The sequence below is a fragment of the Anastrepha obliqua genome, chromosome 2 (genome assembly GCF_027943255.1).
Source record: "Anastrepha obliqua isolate idAnaObli1 chromosome 2, idAnaObli1_1.0, whole genome shotgun sequence".
Taxonomy (NCBI): domain Eukaryota; kingdom Metazoa; phylum Arthropoda; class Insecta; order Diptera; family Tephritidae; genus Anastrepha; species Anastrepha obliqua.
In genome coordinates this window covers 32758328-32776089 of record NC_072893.1, presented here as the reverse complement: position 1 = coordinate 32776089, position 17762 = coordinate 32758328, and the positions used below count along the sequence as shown (strand labels likewise).

Here is a 17762-nt window from a genome sequence, read left to right as displayed (position 1 = left end):
TTCAACATGAGATTGTGATATGTAAACAGAGGCGTCATCTCAAAAAGGTACATAATGTATATTTTTCATGCTACTGATTTTTCGGCACTCTTTATCAGTACTAACGGAGATAGTATTATCGCTTCAGTCAAGTCAAAGGTTATCAGTGTCTTGGTCAATCAATGAATATTAACTAACATTTATTTAGTCAGTATTGAGAAAACAAACAACCAAAATACACGCCTTTCAAAGTGAATAAATATCGAAATTGTTTAGCTTTAGATAAAAAATGCAAGTACACAATAATTTGCGCCGTGCCATCTGCATACTCGGTTCGCGAACTCAGTTATCTAACGCCGTCAATAAAATGATCAATCAGCGACCCGGTATTCAAGCTTTATTTGTAGCTATTCGCCTACGATCACATTTTTCAGCGGCTGGTAAATTATATGACATTAAGTCTGGATTTAAAAGTTTTGTGGCGAATTATTCAACGGTAAGCAATTTTCTGTTCACATTTAAATAAAATGGCAGTGGTGTAAAATTACAATAATTTAAATTAAGTAAAATGTTTGGTTTTATCAACTTGTACACCGCATGTGGATTTGTTTATTGTTGTACTTGTCAAATTCCATATGAACATGTGTATAAGCTTAATGCAAGAATGATGAATATTTTGTATTCTATGCACTGTGCTTAGTACGTACATATACATATATACATAAAAAAACGAATTTATTATTATTCAAAATTAAATAAAACAAGAGTTTGGAATTTGACGAGTAGCTTGGGGTAGAAACTATTCGCTTACATACATGCACACGTAGGGGAGATCGGGGGGTTATGAGACGGGTTTTGTTTTTTGACCATAAACATAATATAACCTATCCATTTTTCTGCACATTAAAATTTTTTAATTGTGATTAAGTATAACAACACTTTGACAAAAGATTAATTTCTTAAAATTATAGAAAAATCTCTAAGTTTTGCCTGCCTGCTCAAAAATCATTTTTTTCGGATTTTCGCATGTTCGGGGGGTTGTGAGACACAAATTTCATCAGAAAGAAAACGGCCTGATTTTATAAAAATTTTTTATTTCAATCGTTAAAAAGGCATATATTGGCTTCTACAATATAATTGATATGAACAATATGAATAATATACCTAATCAATCAAGTCAATGAATATCCGAAAAAGAAAATATTAGATTAATCAGATTCACAATGGATGCAGGTGTAATAGCCGGCTGTTAAATTTGCACATTTCAAGTGAACAGGTCTATCGCAAGTATTACAGTGAATCGAATTGTTTCGGTTTAATTTTTTGGGCATTACACCTTTGCAGATAATACAAAAGTCTTCATCTTCAGAGTCCGACATATTTTGAATCGTCATTACAACCGAAGATTTTCTAGGACGTCCGCGCTTCGATGGTAATGCTTTTGCTGCCTTGTTCTTCTGGTTTTCTTTATTCTTCCAATTTCGACTTATCGATTTTATATGCGCTACCAACGGATCGTAGAGACTTTTTCGCGATTGTAACCTCCTTAATAGCAGCCACAAAAACATTGGCATCAATCGCAGGTTTAACAGTCTGACTATACTTATGACGCACCATAATGTCTGAAAAATAAATAATTAATTATCAAAAACCCTGTATTTATCCAATACAGTGTAAATAACACTAAACGTAACACAGAAATGCGAGATACGGCTGTAGAATACTATTAAATGTTCCTAGATTACGGAAATAGCATGTCTCATGACCCCCCGAATACGCTGTCTCACGACCCCCCAATTGCTTTATTTTCAATGTGGCCACTGTTTTATGGATGCATTTAATATTTACGCAAAACTCTTGTTGTGGGTCAAAAGGCTACTCACCAAGGAAGGTTTTGATGCATGCACTTTTATAATTAGCTTGTTCAACAAAGTGTAAGAAACAACAAAAACGATTATCAGCAAAACTTTCAATCACACAAGTGGAGTCGCGGTATGAGGACACACAAATAACCTGCATGAACAAAATATTTGTCATGTAAATATTATGATTGAAAGCTAGCAAGAAGTTACGCAGATACCAGACAGATGCCGCGCTCTTCAGTTCAGGGCTGTGAGCGTGTCTCATGACCCCCCGTGTCTCACGACCCCCCGATCTCCCCTATATATGGTGGTGCGAAATCGGGTTTTTTTGTAATTGGTTCATTCGGCGGCTACCAAGTAAATTAACATATCGCTAATTTACTGGCAGAGTATTGTAATAACGGAGATCATACGTTCTGTATTATACAGAACAGTACTAGACCGTTTTGTATATGTAATTTATTTTTCAATGGAAACCATAAAAATTTTCTGCATTTCAAAATGTATTCTATGTTTGTATCTGCATCTGAAGTAGCGAAACGACTTTTATCCTCCGTTCAAAATTTGTTAACAGAAAAAAAACGCATTTATAAAGTTGCTCTTTTCCATAAGTGAATACATTTAAGGACCAAACCTCACTTTATACATATTGTAATATATTTCAACTCTATTTACCAAAAAAATCGTTAAATATTACTTACATTGTTAATAAAAAAATTAAATTAACCAAATGATCCTTGTAATGTCCGCTCTATTGAATTATTCCTGAACATATTTATAATGGGTTTAAACTACTGATAATTTTTATTGCCAAGATTAAATTTATAAATTTAAACGCTCTTTTCTCTGATTACGTTCAATTTTAACCCCCTGATCAAACCGAACAGTAAACTAAATAAAAACGACAAAAGGTAAAAAGAGTCTACAATTTTTAACGAACTTAATATAATTTTTAATAGTCCTTCATACATCTCTATTTTTATCTAAGTGGAATCAAATTATTTTTAAGTCTTATATTTAAGTAAGGTTTTGTAACTATAGACTTAATTAATGAAATGAGATGAAAATAAATCTTACTAGAAGGACGATGTGCGATCAGCATATACATACATATGTATATACACTCACGCCCTTCTCTTATTTATGTATGACGATCAGCATACTATTTGTAAAAAGTACGTCAAAGTAAATGTACATACATATAATATATACATACATACATGCTTGTATATTTTTCAAATACAACGGCATGTTGTTGACTGTTGAATCTGTAAAAAGAAGAAACATAGTTATACACGTTACACATGTGTACATATGTATGCCTGTACTTATAGAGTTAACGCCGTCAATATTTTTAACTTCAGTATATAGTATCATTGCACCTAATTATTATGAACATTTCATTCGGTTTTTATACGCGGAACTAATTTTGTTAAAACAACGTACGCTTTCTACATTTCTTACAAAAATAACAAATTGCACAACACGTATTGCGGAAAGGATACCCCTATTTAAAGCGTTTACATTTTTTTTATAACGGAACTCTAAGTTTGAATTTTACCGATCACGCTTCTATAGGGGTTTTCAGTAAAAGCGCTTCAACTTTTGAACTTTTTTGAATAAAACACAAACGGTTTGACTTTTTTAACTAATTTTTTTTTTACTATCGAGTTTGAACATATACATTTAAGTATGAAATTTGATTTCTTTTGCATGACCACCGCGTGCACGTTTTACGAAGTCCAATCGTTGAACCCAATTTTCGACCACTCTTTGGCATAAATCGGCCGAAATTCCAGCAATTTCGCGTTCAATATTGGCTCTGAGCTCACAAATCGTCGTCGGCTTGTTACTGTAGACCAATGACTTCACATAACCCCAAAACGGGACGGCTTGTTAAATGGACCGTAAAATGGCCGTAATACTCTTAAAGTAGCAGCAACAGAACGATTATTTTCATAAAAAATTTGCACGATTTGCAATCATTGCTCAAGTGTGTAGCATTCCATGATGAAATGTATACTAATGAAGTTTACAAATGACAAGCGAAAAATAAAAAATATTGCGTCGTTCGCCCTCCCTATCGGAAAAAAGTTGAAGCGCACCTATTGAAAAACCCTATATTAGACATACTGTATAAGTATAATTTCAATTATTGGACGCCGAATGTATTTTTACACAAGTATAACAAATTCAATTGTTACAATGAGCCATACATTCATATGCACATTCAATTGCTTAAGACACTCTTCACTTTCTTATCGGTGTGAAATCTTAATAAGCGAAGATTTAGCGATTGAGTGTATGCAAACACTTATCGTTGACACTTCTGACATTTGCATAACGTAACAATTTTTCGCTAATTTTGAATCTAATTCAAGCATTTTAAAATTTATTTTAGAGCTTACATATCCCACTCGCATACCATGTATATATTTATAAGAGAAAAATTGCAGTATTAGTACCATTAAGTATTGCAAGCTATTGACAAGGCATTTTCGCTAATGAACAACAGATTTTTTTCTTCACTTTGCACATTTTTTTGCACGTTTTTGAATTGATAAGTAATAACGTTAAATCTGTATATACATATATAGAGCACAGCATTATAATATACATAATACTCCACAAACGTAGGGAGGAATTTTGTGATGAAAGCATATTAAATTTGTTGTTGTAGAAACAGCCTTACAAAATATATTTGTAGAGATGTTTTCTTTTAACGCGTCCAGAATTTTAAAATATACTTAATTGCTCGAGCACAGATACAAGTGCCTTTCAACGTCAATAATCTGAATAACCTGTGACCTGTGTACACATACAAGCGTTGTTTTTGCCAGATTTCTTTATCAATGTAACACAAGTAATAACAATAAGCTCTATATGATTTCACAAAATATATTAGCAATTATTAACTGTTCATTCGTCCATTGCTAGCAACATATTTTTAAACGGAAACCGGAAAACTGAAAAGTATAATACCCATTTTATTAGTTTTTATATTCTATTTTACTTATAAGTATGTTTTTCTAGCAATTTAGCCTATGTATATTTGTAAATGCATGCATACATATATTTGTATACATAATATACATATGCATACTTACATATAAATATAATAATTATCGCCCAATATTATTTAAAATAAACTGATTTTTCCTTAATTTTTTTCAAGAATATGCCTGGAAATCTAAAACTATTAAGTGATGGCATTCGCGAAAGTGATCCTGAGTTGTACGCCATCATAAAGGAAGAGAAGAAACGACAGTCTGTGGGTTTAGAAATGATTGCCAGCGAAAATTTCACATCGGTTTCGGTGCTAGAATGCTTGAGTTCGTGCCTGCACAATAAGTATTCGGAGGGTATGCCCGGTAAGCGTTACTACGGGGGCAATGAATTCATTGACGAAATAGAGCGCCTTGCACAAAAGCGTACCCTCGAAGTATTCCGTCTTAATCCCGAAGAATGGGGTGTAAACGTTCAGCCCTACTCGGGTTCCCCTGCCAACTTTGCAGTGTACACCGGACTTTGCCAACCGCATGATCGTATTATGGGTTTGGATTTGCCTGATGGTGGCCATTTAACACACGGATTTATGACAGCTAAAAAGCGTATTTCTGCCACATCCATATTCTTCGAGAGTATGCCCTATAAGGTGGATCCACAGTCAGGTTTAATCGATTATGATCACCTGGAGGCGAATGCTGAGCTCTTCCGGCCACGCGTAATCATAGCTGGAATTTCATGTTATTCCCGTTGTCTTGATTATGGTCGTTTTCGTAAGATCTGTGATCAAAATGATTCTTATCTTTTTGCTGATATGGCGCATGTTGCTGGCCTGGTTGCAGCCGGTTTAATTCCATCGCCATTTGAATACGCTGATGTGGTGAGCACTACGACACACAAAACATTGCGTGGTCCACGTGCTGGCGTAATTTTCTATCGCAAGGGTGTACGCAAGGTGCTACCCAATGGCGAAAAAGTGTTATACGATTTGGAAGATCGCATAAACGCAGCAGTATTCCCAGGTCTACAGGGTGAGTATCAGCAGAATAAGATGAATTTGGTATACTTTTTTTGATGGTGGGTGAGGTTGCTTCTATACCCTTTGGCTGGGAAGATAGAAAAAGTTGTGAACTTCCTGAACGTTGGCACACCACTGTTCTAGAATTGAACCAGAAAACAAGACCGCAATCGGAATGTTTTTGCTGCTACAGCAAAAACATCGCTATAGCAATAGTAATTAATCCGAAAGTTGGAAATAGTTAGAAATATTTATACAAGTGTAAGTGCTTTAAGTGCTTATACTACAGCAAAGATTTCTTGGGTTCATGTAGTTTACATGCAACAAACTATAGTGTGATGACTGGATCTTCAAAAATAACAATAACTTAACCGTAAGAAGATGTATGGGCGACAGTCGCATTCTACTGGCACTTCACCAGCAGCATTCTCCAAACATTTTTGGGGGCTATTTATGCTGTTAGAACAACAGTCGCGTTTACGTTCCAGAGGGCTAATGCTCAAGCAGAAGTATGGTAGTAAACATTTCCAAATGTTTCTGAGGAAAATTTCACGCTGTTGTAACAACAACTCAAATCTGCAAACGAAATCTACAGTCAACAGTTGGCGGCCGTCATAGTCGTCCCTTGGCGGACACACGCACACCTATGAGTGTATTTCTGCCATGAAAGAGCTGCTCAAAAACAGTGAAGACAGTGAACAGTGGAAACACATCAAGATGCGCACCACAATTTGGTGTAGAGTTCCCAATAAAGGCTGTGAGAGCCAATTATATCCTACTACCAACAAATATTCTATAATTTTTCCAAATACATAAGCTTTTATATTATTATTATTCTAATTATACTTTTTTGTTGCAGGAGGTCCACATAATAACACTATTGCTGGTATTGCCACCGCCATGAAACAGGCGCAGACAAAAGAATTTGTTGACTATCAAAAGCAGGTTATCGCCAATGCGAGTCGTCTTTGCGATGGTTTAATAAAGCGTGGTTACAATGTTGCCACAGGCGGTACTGATGTGCATTTGATACTGCTGGATTTACGCAACATCGGTTTGACCGGTGGGAAAGGCGAATATATACTAGAAGAAGTGAATATTGCCTGCAATAAGAATACTGTACCAGGCGATAAGTCTGCCTTGAATCCATCTGGCATTCGACTTGGTACACCGGCTTTAACTACTCGTGGATTAGTAGAGTCTGATATTGATGTTGTCGTGGATTTCATTGATCGTGCACTGAAAATTTGTATTGTAGCTACTAAAATATCCGGTCCGAAATTGGTGGACTTCAAAGAAGTCTTAAAGTCTAACAAAGAAATTGCAGAACAATTGAGCGAATTACGTAGTAACATTGAAAAGTTTAGTGCGAAATTTCCACTTCCGGGTCTTGAAGACTTTTAACTACTACGATGATGTACATTAAAAAAGCTGCTAAAAAAACAACAACAATAAAGAAGGTAGTTCCATCGTCAGTACTCGCCTGATATTTAAATATATGTATCATGACATTTAAATCTACCAAACCTCCCGGGAAAATCTATCGATATTGAGTTGTGAAAGTCTTGTATTCGAATCAAAAAAATATAAATTAGTTGATTATCATAAGTAAGTATGGAGTAAACAAATGTTTTGCAAAATGTATTTCGATAATATTTGAGACGAAACAGTGACTCAATATTTTTAAAGACATGTATGATGCTCCTATATAATCAATTAATTCTTGCATTCAAAAGAGCAGCTTTAGATAAATATTTTTATAAAGAACAGTAAGAAGCCATTGATTTTTGAAATCATATAACCCCGTGGAAAACACTGGATGTAATTTTACATGCGGCAATTAACTACCATCGAAGATGAGACCATAGACAGTCGGTTCTAGGTAACCGAAAGGGTCCGGATTTATAATCGGCCAAGGACTATCACTTCAGCAACATTCCCCGTTTATGTATGGGGAATGTGTATGCTGATACAATAACAACAACAGGAGACCATATATACCCCACACTTTTTACGAAGAGACTAACTTGAGATTTACCAAAATTACTCGGGATTTATTAACCACTGCTCGAAAAAAATATCCACAATTAATTACTAGGCAAAATGAAGACTTATATTGAATATTTTTTAGATGTTTTTGGTAAAATTTTTCCCGGCTTGTCAATGTAAGTATAATAAGTATAAGTATAATGTGAAGCTCTCTGCCCAAAAAAAAAAAATGTGCCAGATATTTGCATGTGGTTAAATGTACAAAATATGTTTTTTAATCACACAAATTAGAAATGGAACTGCCTTCTTGTATTATGTCTGCTACTATTAATTAAATATAAACATAAAAAACTAATTTTGCATACTAGTTTTTATTTTTTTGTATTTGTGCTTTGTGTTTTGTTTTTGTTTTGTAAAACTATCGAATATCATGGACTCCACGAAAAAAGGTTTCTTATAGGTACAGTTAATGGATGTATGCTAATGATTTGACCTACTTTAATTATAATTTGAAAGGTAAAATTGAAGAAGAATTACGAATTTTTACAACGAAAATATGTGCATTTTCTGTACGTTGAATTTGCGTAATTTGTAATATAAGATGTGCTCCACTAGGCGAAGTCCATTTTGATACATTCTTTTGTTACACGCATGTCTCGATGGAAACGTGAATTATGCGTTGACAATGACCATTTTGTTTTGAAGCTCTTGCTACAGATGGTACACTCGTGTTCCTTTCCAGAAATTTCTGAGTGGCGTGAAGTGATGTGGCGGCGTAAGGCATTCATCGATTGTAGTTTTCGTTTACAAAATTTGCACGTTAAATTAAGTTCATCGACTGGAAAATAAAGTAAAAACTATTAGGGGAATTACACATATAATTTTTTGAATTAGATTTATGTAGTATAAGAGAGATTCCACGGCAGTCGGTTCTACGTAACCGGAAGGACCCGGATTTATAATCGGTCAAGGACTGTCACTTCAGCAACATGCTGCTACAACAACAACAAGATTCTATCTTGACATGAAAAATGGGCTCCAAGAAATTAATATTGATTATATTGACATTTCTTGAATCCAATCCTATGAAAGGTATTTTAAAAATCTTTCAGTGCTAGCATTAGTGCTGAGGTATCTACCATCTATGTACTACACAAGAGAAATAAAAAAAGATAGTATAATAAAATGTCAAAAATCTATAAGCAGATTATTTTCTTAACAAAATGCAGAGCTAATTGCAGCTGTTCTAATCAAACATATGGACATAACTTTAAAGTATTCAACTCAAAGTAGAGGTGCGATACCATAACGCCATAACCCTAACCGTAGTATTAACCAAAATGATATTTATATCATCAATTATTGGTGCCTTAGCCATAAGTAGCTGATATTTACACTTACTATCACTTATTTGCGTATTTCGAAGGGCAGAAACTAAAGAAAGAATAATAAAATGTATAGCACAATGCAACTGGCTATGGTTACGGCGAAAAACCAAAATTCAATTGGTCTCTACGGTTATGGTTATAACTACGGATTTCGGGCATGTCACCTCTAATAAATTACAGTGTTACCCATATGCTGATTCGGTCAGAATACTTATGGCGTTATGGTTATTATACCTCTACTTTGGGTTTTACAGGTGCCCCACCATAATACCGTAACCATAACCGTAGCCGTATATATCAATTGAATTTTGGTTTTTCGCCGTAACCATAAGCAGTTATGAAATACTTAAAATTTTTTTTAAATATTTGCGACAAAAATTTTAATATTCGAAACGACAAAAAATTAATTGACTTAATGGAAAATTATCAGTGCTTCTATGACAAAAATGTTGCCATTAATTCTACTTCAATATCTGCTATTTATGGTTAAGACATGACTAATCGACAAATGCTGTAATATTGCGGCTATGGTTATGCCTACGGCACCACTAATTGCAACTTTAAGTGTACTTGGGGTAAGAAAACCCGTCACTCAAACTGAAAGGTTAATTATTATTTTGTATCACTTTTCCATTTGTGGAACAACATCAAGACGCACACCACAAATAGGAGGAAGAGCTCGGCCAAACACCCAAAAAAGGGTGTACGCGCCAATTATATATATCTTCTACACTATAAAGGTGAATGTCTGTACGTTGTCCGCGCATCACTACGAAACGACAACACCAAATGACGTAAACATTTTTATACATTCATATTTTCACCCAATGAAGGTTATAGGCATGTTTTTATGATGGAACTCCCTTCCCACAGCCCCCTATTTCCTATTTCCCACTATTTATAGCACACTCTAGACTTCATAATCCGCATAAGCTGTTCAACTATGACCCAAATGCAAAGTTCAAAAACGGTTTGAAATAGAAAATTAATAAAAATAATTTTGCTTGATATTTTTCTGATTGGTTGTTTTGATTTTATTCAACGAGGCATAGCAACGGATGCCGGGTATTGTAATATTATCTATGGTTATTAATAAAAAAAATATTTTCTATGAAATTATTGTTTGTAATTCTTTTATATACATATCCTTAATCCCTTAAAAATACTCCTACGTGAGCAAGGCCGCGGGTTAAAGCTAGTATACTATATATACCTATATATATCACTTGAAAAGATCATAGAAAACTTGCCAAAGAGGTAGAATTGAATGCATTACGAGTGGAACGTGCTAAGTCGAAATATGTTTGTTTTGACAAAAGACTACAAATGTGGATATTTAGAGTTTTCATAGTAACACGTATACACATACTTACATATATGTAAGGCGAAAAATTCCACCAAAGATTTTGAATTTCCTTAACTAGGTAATACCGGATAGAAATGTTTAGAGGATTGGAAATAATTTTCAGCATATTCACCGAAGGCACTAATAGCCAGTGTGCTCATTAAGGGGTTAAGGGTAGTCAGAATTAAAAAAAAAAATCGATTTTTTTTTGCTTCTTAAAGCATAATATCTTAAAAATATTGTGTGAAAATTTTGGGTGAATCCGATAAATACTTTTCGAGTTATTCAACAACTAACAAAGGGTGCTCGGGCGCTCCGGAGCGTTCGAGAGCAAGTAGCTACCAGCAGCTGGATGCTGCACGTATGAAAGTGGCAGATAAGCGCGCTAACGATAACACTCGAATAGGTCGAATACTACGTAGGCAACAGAAAATCGATATTTTGGAAACTGCTATGACGGCTGAAGAACTATTATATGGCACAGGAATATATGACACAGTGTAAGTAATTAAATAATTCGTATAACTCTACATAAATCGATAGCGAAACTTTAAATGCGTTTTTCTCAAAACTATGTTTTTTGAACTGGTGATCACTGTAACTTAAAAACCGCTTAGTAGATTTCGATAAAATTTATACTGGTTTTGAAATACATAAAAAACTCGTGCCTGAACGAAGGATTTTGTTTTCGAAAATTTGGATTTTTTTTTTAACAATTCATTGTAGGTTTTTTCTCGAAAATCTGAAATATATTTCCTGAGGCCGCCATATTGTTAATTTTGAAAAAAAACCTTCGATCAGGCACAAGATTATCTATTAGTAAAACTAATTTCTAGTGTCCGATTGATTTTAGATGAATCTCCAAGGACTTGTGATGGTCCCCAGAAGGAACTTCTGGAGAAACAGGCTCCACACAAACAGCGATAACTTTTACAATTATTGATTTTGTTTTTTTGAAATTTTGCTAAAGCCAAGTCGAAACTTAATGTATTAATGCTATGTTTTTATTTTTGTAAAATAAAGCAATTGATTAGCAAAAAAAAAAATTATTGAAAATCATCATTTCTTCGAGCCTCTGAACCCTTTAAGTTAGAGCTATATTGTATATATCCCCTACAAATAATAATAATTATCAACATTGCGTATATATTTTTCGACATTCATTTATATTTTTGAAAATTATAATAAAAGTCTATTCTGCTTATACATACATATAATATTACAATGATTTAAAAAAATTGTTTCATTAAGTCGTTTGTTCGCATTTCAAGTAATTAAATTATCTCCTAATTAACTCTTTCATTTTTCGTGTCAATAATTCCTATTTTTACACAAAATTTCATTACCATTGCTACTTTTAATACAATTTATTGATCGAGATTTGAATTTGAAGAAAAAATATTTCAATGATACTAATGGGAAGTCTAAATGATAATATAAATAAATAACTAAACATTAAAAATAAACTTGAATTTTACAGCTCAAAATTATTTCTTATTTCTTTTTTTAATTCGGAGACATCAAATTCATAATAATTTTCGCAGAAATTCAGAACGGTTCTGCATATCGATTCGGTCGTGAAATGAAAACGACACAGTTTATCTTCCTGTTTGTGTATTATTTTTCGATTCCCAGTTAGATCGAATCGATGCATTTCATTATGCCATCTCATAGGCAATAGACGGAATTCATTTCTATTCAGAACATTTTTTTTTTTTTCAAAATGCAGAACGGGTCTGAAAACCGCGCCTGTTAAATTTTATATGAATTGTATTGAATTTATGCTAGAGGAGACACCCACATATTTTACACGCTGGATAAGTGAGCGTTATAGCTCAAACAAATTTTTTTTACTTCAAATGTGGGAAATTTCTATAAGTTTCTGAACATTTATAAAAAATGTAAAACGGTTTTGATAACATTTCTATTTTTGAAGATTTACAGTCAACAACAAAAATTGTTTTTTGTTTTTTTTGTAATTTGCCGTAAATGATTGAATACATTTAATTATCCGCTGGTGAAATTTGGTTCGTTTAATCGAATAGGCAGTTGTGATATTTTTTTCGTGAAATTTTCCAATGATTTTCTTAATGCCATTTGCGTGCCAATTATGATTTTGGAGTTCGCTTTCTGCTTTGCTCAAGTTGTTCAACAGCACTGCATTATGTTTATGTATTAATTTGTACAAATTGCGAATTAATATTAATCTTACGAAATTAATCAAAAATTCTTCTATGCTTACAGAGTATGTATGTATCTGGGGTTGGTTGAAAAATTCACCCACAAATAAATATTTACAAACATAAATATTGTTTTTGCAAATACTTCAAGTTAAATATATCAAATATGTTTCTTCTGGTTTTGCACGTCCGCACTTAAGTCTATACTATTTGTACATATGTATGTATGCACTTGTTAATCATTCTTATTTTATTTTTGTATATGCTACATTCATATTCTATTGAAATTTATTTAAATATTAAGTGTATAAATATTTTTTACAGCTGATATCTAATTGTTGGAACATTATATTCACCAAATTTATACATCCTTACTTTTACCTTACAGCGTATAATGCTTGTTTTTATTTATTCTTTCCGGATTTGGAATAGCTAAGTAGAGTGAAAAGCAAATCATTCATAATTCAATATTTAGATAAGCGGAGGAGAATACAGTTTAGCTCGCATCGCTGTTAAAGTTTGAATAAATAATTGAAAGCCCAAACAATGGCAGACGCTGTAAATTTGTACATTTTAACTTAAAGAATGACCTTTAATATATATTTCAACTTTAATTAATTTACCTAATATACGAAAATCAGTATGCTGTCAAGTTTATTTCGCACCTTTGGAATTAATAAATAAAAATAGCCAGTAACTTTTCTGTTGAAAGATAGAATTTTAAATGGAAATTGGCAAACGTTCTAAAAACGCCACTTGTAAGGGACAGATAAATCTATAGGCGGTTGAGGTTGCCCTGAATTTTCAATTCATTTCATGATGAGCGCTACTTCTTGCGGAAGTTATTTAATATTGAATAAAACAATTCATTGGCCTTTATCTCATTCGATCACAAGTCCGATACTGCGGCTATCGTTTTTTGGTTAATTAAAATTTCATAGATTTAATTAAAAGTTCGAAGTTTGCAAAGGGCGCTGGAAATATCCAATTTGCGTAACTTAGTTAGAAACTACCGTCCCAATGGGATTGCACATTACCATAACTTATGAATCAGAAATAAAAGCGACTGATGCTTAGTAATGATAAATTGCCCTAAAATTGTGTCCTCTAGACATTTTTTTATTTACAACAATTAAAATGTTTATATTGCTTAAGGGGAAAGAATCGGATGGATATTAACAAGTAGTCAAGTATTTCTTACAAAATTCACAACGTATTGTTTTCAATAAATATTAACGTGATAACGGCTCATGGGAAATTGCAAATACTTTATACTTCAAAAATAAAAAGAAAAACAAATCCAGTCAGCCAACATGTAAGAGAGGCTAAGATGGCTGAATGCAATTCAGTTAAATAATCGAATATTGGAAAATATTAAAATAATTTTATTTTGCACTTTTTAGGATAAGCCTTCAGCGAACTTCATTCCCACTACTTAGCGACTGTTAAATTTTTCTAAAGACTGTATTTTTACTCTTTTTTTACACATTTTATTTGGACGTATTTATGTACTTTGCTCACTGGTTGTAACGGTTTTAACTTTACAACGATTCTTTTATTGCGCATCTTCTTGAATACATATCTCACTCTTTCTCTAGTTGCCATTTTGTTTGTCGTCAACGAGCTTTCTTCACATGTTCCAATGCATTTTTTTTTTTTCAAAATTCATCCTTTTCCTCTGTCTCATTTCATTCATTCTTTTATTTCAGTGTTTTTTAATAATATAGTCATTTCCTGCGTGACAATTTAGCGACGCAAATGAAATATTGTCAATCAGTTTTCTGACTTCACTGTGATTTTTTGTTCGTGCGAAATTCGTATATGTTCGCGTAAGCTGTATTTGTTTTTGAAATTTTTGTTGCATAACTCGCATTTGCGTGGCGGTTGTGGTGTATGCTGCGTACGAATATGTCTCCAAAGATTAACCGTGGTTATGACCATTTTGCAAAATTGACATTCTGTCCACTTATTATTTGGTAAATCTAAAAATACACAAAAATAGCACAAAAATTATGTTATGCGGTGACTTAACTTGTTTCTGTTCTTTATAGTAATTTTGTTTTCTATTTTGTAAATAAGTCTTATAATTTATATTAATTAGCAGCTAATGCGCTAGCATTGAAAAACGCCAATAGTGATATAAATTTGTGATGAAACGGCAATTATTTCAATAGAAAAAATTATAAACAAAAATGTTAATATTTGGAGACATATTCATCGTAGTAGACATACAATTTAGTTAAAAAAAAAAATGTAATTTACCATTAATTATATAGTTAATATGACTGCAGCTGCGATCTGCGATGAACTATGTAGATTTCAAATGCCTGTCTTGCATGAAAAAATTACAAAATGTCCATATCAAGAGAGAAATTGTAATTGTGGAAAAGGAAAATACTGAACCATTATTTGCATCAGATGAAAAAAGTTCGAAATTACAAGCTAATAACGTCATTCTACGAAAATTAGTTGTTGTGGTAGCATAAACATTCCCCATACATCAAGGGAGTGAGAGCCCTTGACCGGAAATAAATCCTGGTCGTTTTGGTAACGTAGAACCGACTGTCGTCGAACGCCGAAAATTAGTAGTTCGCGTTGGGGAAACTCGCATAGATTCAGAGATATTATTATTTTATTTTATTTTCTTTATATATTATTATATATTATATATATTGCTGATATTCGTTGCATTTATTCCTTGCTACAATCATAAGCTATGTCACTCAATAGTCGGTTCTTCTATCTCAAAACGACCAATTTTGTGTCCAACTAATAATAATATACAAGATGAAAAATAAATTTCCCAATCATATCACTTTTGCATATCGGCCCAGGTAAACTGTGAATCAATCACTCGAAAGCTGTGCCATTCTAAAGAAACAGAAAAATAGCTTCGTGCATTCTGTATAGAAAGTGGGTATTTAAAGTGGTTTTATCTCTCTTAAAATCTTTTTTTTTTTAGATATTTTGCTCATGCCCTCTGAACTATCAATGCAGAAGCACACTAGGCTGCTACAGTCCCATAATAAAGTACCTAAACACAACATTAAGTGATAAAAAATGGTTGCCTATAATTTATTATGTGAACACAAGTTTCGCCAAAGGTTTATTGTCTAATTTATATTCTAAACCCGGTAATTCTATTATTATTTGGCATGACTTTGAATTTTCATATAATTTGTAATCAACATACCTGCAGTTCCGCCGCCTTTATTATCAATTTTCATCACAGCATTAGTGACACTATTGCCCGATTCGTCTAACGACGTTTGCGGTGTTGTATTCGATGGTGTACTCGTCGTTGGATTTAAAAGACGGCCTACATACATAAATGTCTTATAAATAAAGGCAATACAAATGTAAATTGTTTAGCTTAATTACCCATTTCTATTGTTATTTCAGCGTTTTCTGCATCGGCCTGCTGAAATTTTTCCTCGATTTCGGATTCTGTCAAAATTTCATATTCTGATGTATATTGTGTAACATTTTGTGTGCCCGTCGTGCCACCGTCCTGCGATGTATGCTGCGCACTACCGTCAGCTAACTGGTCGCCATCATCCACTTCACTAACGATGTATTCGGGTATATCCATTTTGACGGCGCTTCGTAGGAATGTCATCTCCGCCGCTGAAATTTACGAATTTTATATTAGCGGCAAATAGTCAATAGTTTTTTTTTTTTTGTTTTTCAACTTTTATTACTTTTAACAATCGTCGAATCATCCTTGACTCCGTAATCGACACCCTCTGTTGTATAAATGTTATCATCATCATCTGAGAAAGTCATTTTACGTTTCTTGATCGTATTCGTTGAAGGCAGCGTACCTAAATGTGTTTGTTGCAATTGTTGTTGCTGTTGTTGATGATGTTGCAATTGATGAGTTGCTGAAGTTTGTTGCTGCTGCACCTGAGTTTGCACTGCTTGAACGGTTTGCACATGAGTCTGTGGTTGATGCTGCACCTGAATGTGCTGGATTTGTGTTTGTACATGATGATGCTGAGTGGCGGTATGTTGCTGCTGCTGAGACTGCGATTGTTGCAAAATTGTCGCAGTTGGAATTTCGATTGTTTGCGGTGTAGTCTGTGTTGCAGTCGTTACATCGTTCACCGCTCTTATAGTACTGGGGATGGTTTTGATAAGTTTTTGTTCATCAATGATAGGTGTTGGAGGCAATTTTGGTTTCTCCTTCTCATCAGCAGTAAGACCTTGTACTGCAAGCAATTCGGCGGTTTGCAGGAATGACTGCAGGGCTTCCTGTTGTACATTAACTTCTCCCTATGTGAAAAAACACTCTATACTTATTTATAATATTAATTAAAATGAACTTTAAAAAAGTTTTGAAAACACCTGAAGCTTCAAGCAACATTTACTTTTCTTATTCCTACCTGGTACATAAACTCAATGATTGAGGTGAGATCTTCGAATTTAATGAATTTGAAAATTATCACTGGATGCGGATGTGGATTATCCCTGAATATTTCTTTAAAATAAGAGCTGCAGGAGGAGAGCACCACTTTATGTGCTTTGATTTTTCTTCCATCACAGCACAAACTCACGTCAACAAAATCATCGTTGTTGCGGTGATTGTCCAAAGCATATGTTAAATGTCGAAAGTAGTTGTTCCAACGTAGCGAGTATTGCTGTGTAGTGGCCATTCTTCATTTAATTGCCGCTTTAGAAACAATCCAAACCATATATTGTTCAATATTTGTTGGGGTTTATTTTATGCTATTATACTGACTGCGGCTGTTAGCGCTGGCGCCTTTGCACCCTTGCTACAACGACGCTTGTATATGAATATAGTATCTCGAGCCGTATAATGTGTGTAACTCTATTATATTTAATTTTCTTAGAAAAGTACACTTTCTAAACTTTTTCAAAATTTAAACAATTAAGAGTAGATTCACTATTTTGTTTTCTTTAAGAGTAATGCCTGAAAATTACAATTTTCTTTTACTTGCTAGTTGACATTCGATTAACTCTTCTGAATTTTTT

The 17762-nt window shown here is 33.5% G+C and overlaps 2 protein-coding genes across 4 annotated transcripts; one reads left to right on the top strand and one right to left on the bottom strand.

The window, feature by feature from the left end:
* Positions 1–107: 107 nt before the first annotated feature.
* LOC129239164 (serine hydroxymethyltransferase) lies at positions 108–7364 on the top strand. 2 transcript variants are annotated; one of them, XM_054874496.1, is made up of 3 exons: positions 108–475; positions 5017–5878; positions 6725–7364. In XM_054874496.1, exons 1-3 carry the CDS (start codon positions 269–271, stop codon positions 7267–7269), a joined length of 1614 nt encoding a protein of 537 aa, XP_054730471.1. In that variant the 5' UTR covers positions 108–268; the 3' UTR covers positions 7270–7364. The 2 variants fall into 2 exon arrangements, with proteins under 2 accessions (XP_054730471.1, XP_054730472.1); XM_054874497.1 differs by lacking the exon at positions 108–475 and adding an exon at positions 4716–4814.
* Positions 7365–8206: 842 nt separating this feature from the next.
* On the bottom strand, positions 8207–17735 carry LOC129239165 (broad-complex core protein isoforms 1/2/3/4/5). 2 transcript variants are annotated; one of them, XM_054874499.1, is made up of 6 exons: positions 17509–17735; positions 17153–17439; positions 16469–17042; positions 16149–16394; positions 15961–16086; positions 8207–8692 (listed from the first exon to the last, which is right to left on the bottom strand). In XM_054874499.1, the coding sequence occupies exons 2-6, from the start codon at positions 17420–17422 to the stop codon at positions 8466–8468; spliced, it is 1443 nt and encodes a 480-aa protein (XP_054730474.1). In that variant the 5' UTR covers positions 17423–17439; positions 17509–17735; the 3' UTR covers positions 8207–8465. The 2 variants fall into 2 exon arrangements, with proteins under 2 accessions (XP_054730474.1, XP_054730475.1); XM_054874500.1 differs by lacking the exon at positions 8207–8692 and adding an exon at positions 11791–14749 and having other exon boundaries at positions 17153–17735.
* Between the last annotated feature and the right edge of the window lie 27 nt (positions 17736–17762).

What these genes read in the sequence shown, in the direction of transcription:
- LOC129239164 (XM_054874496.1), top strand. Translation starts at nt 269, where the DNA reads ATGCAAGTACACAATAATTTGCGCCGTGCCATCTGCATACTCGGTTCG. An exon ending in TTGTGGCGAATTATTCAACG is followed by an intron (nt 476 to 5,016) that starts GTAAGCAATTTT and finishes ATTTTTTTCAAG; the next exon opens with AATATGCCTGGAAATCTAAA. An exon ending in AGTATTCCCAGGTCTACAGG is followed by an intron (nt 5,879 to 6,724) that starts GTGAGTATCAGC and finishes TTTTTGTTGCAG; the next exon opens with GAGGTCCACATAATAACACT.
- LOC129239165 (XM_054874499.1), bottom strand. Translation starts at nt 17,422, where the DNA reads ATGGCCACTACACAGCAATACTCGCTACGTTGGAACAACTACTTTCGA. An exon ending in TGAAATAACAATAGAAATGG is followed by an intron (nt 16,087 to 16,148) that starts GTAATTAAGCTA and finishes TTATGTATGTAG; the next exon opens with GCCGTCTTTTAAATCCAACG. An exon ending in TAAAGGCGGCGGAACTGCAG is followed by an intron (nt 8,693 to 15,960) that starts GTATGTTGATTA and finishes TTTATTTTCCAG; the next exon opens with TCGATGAACTTAATTTAACG.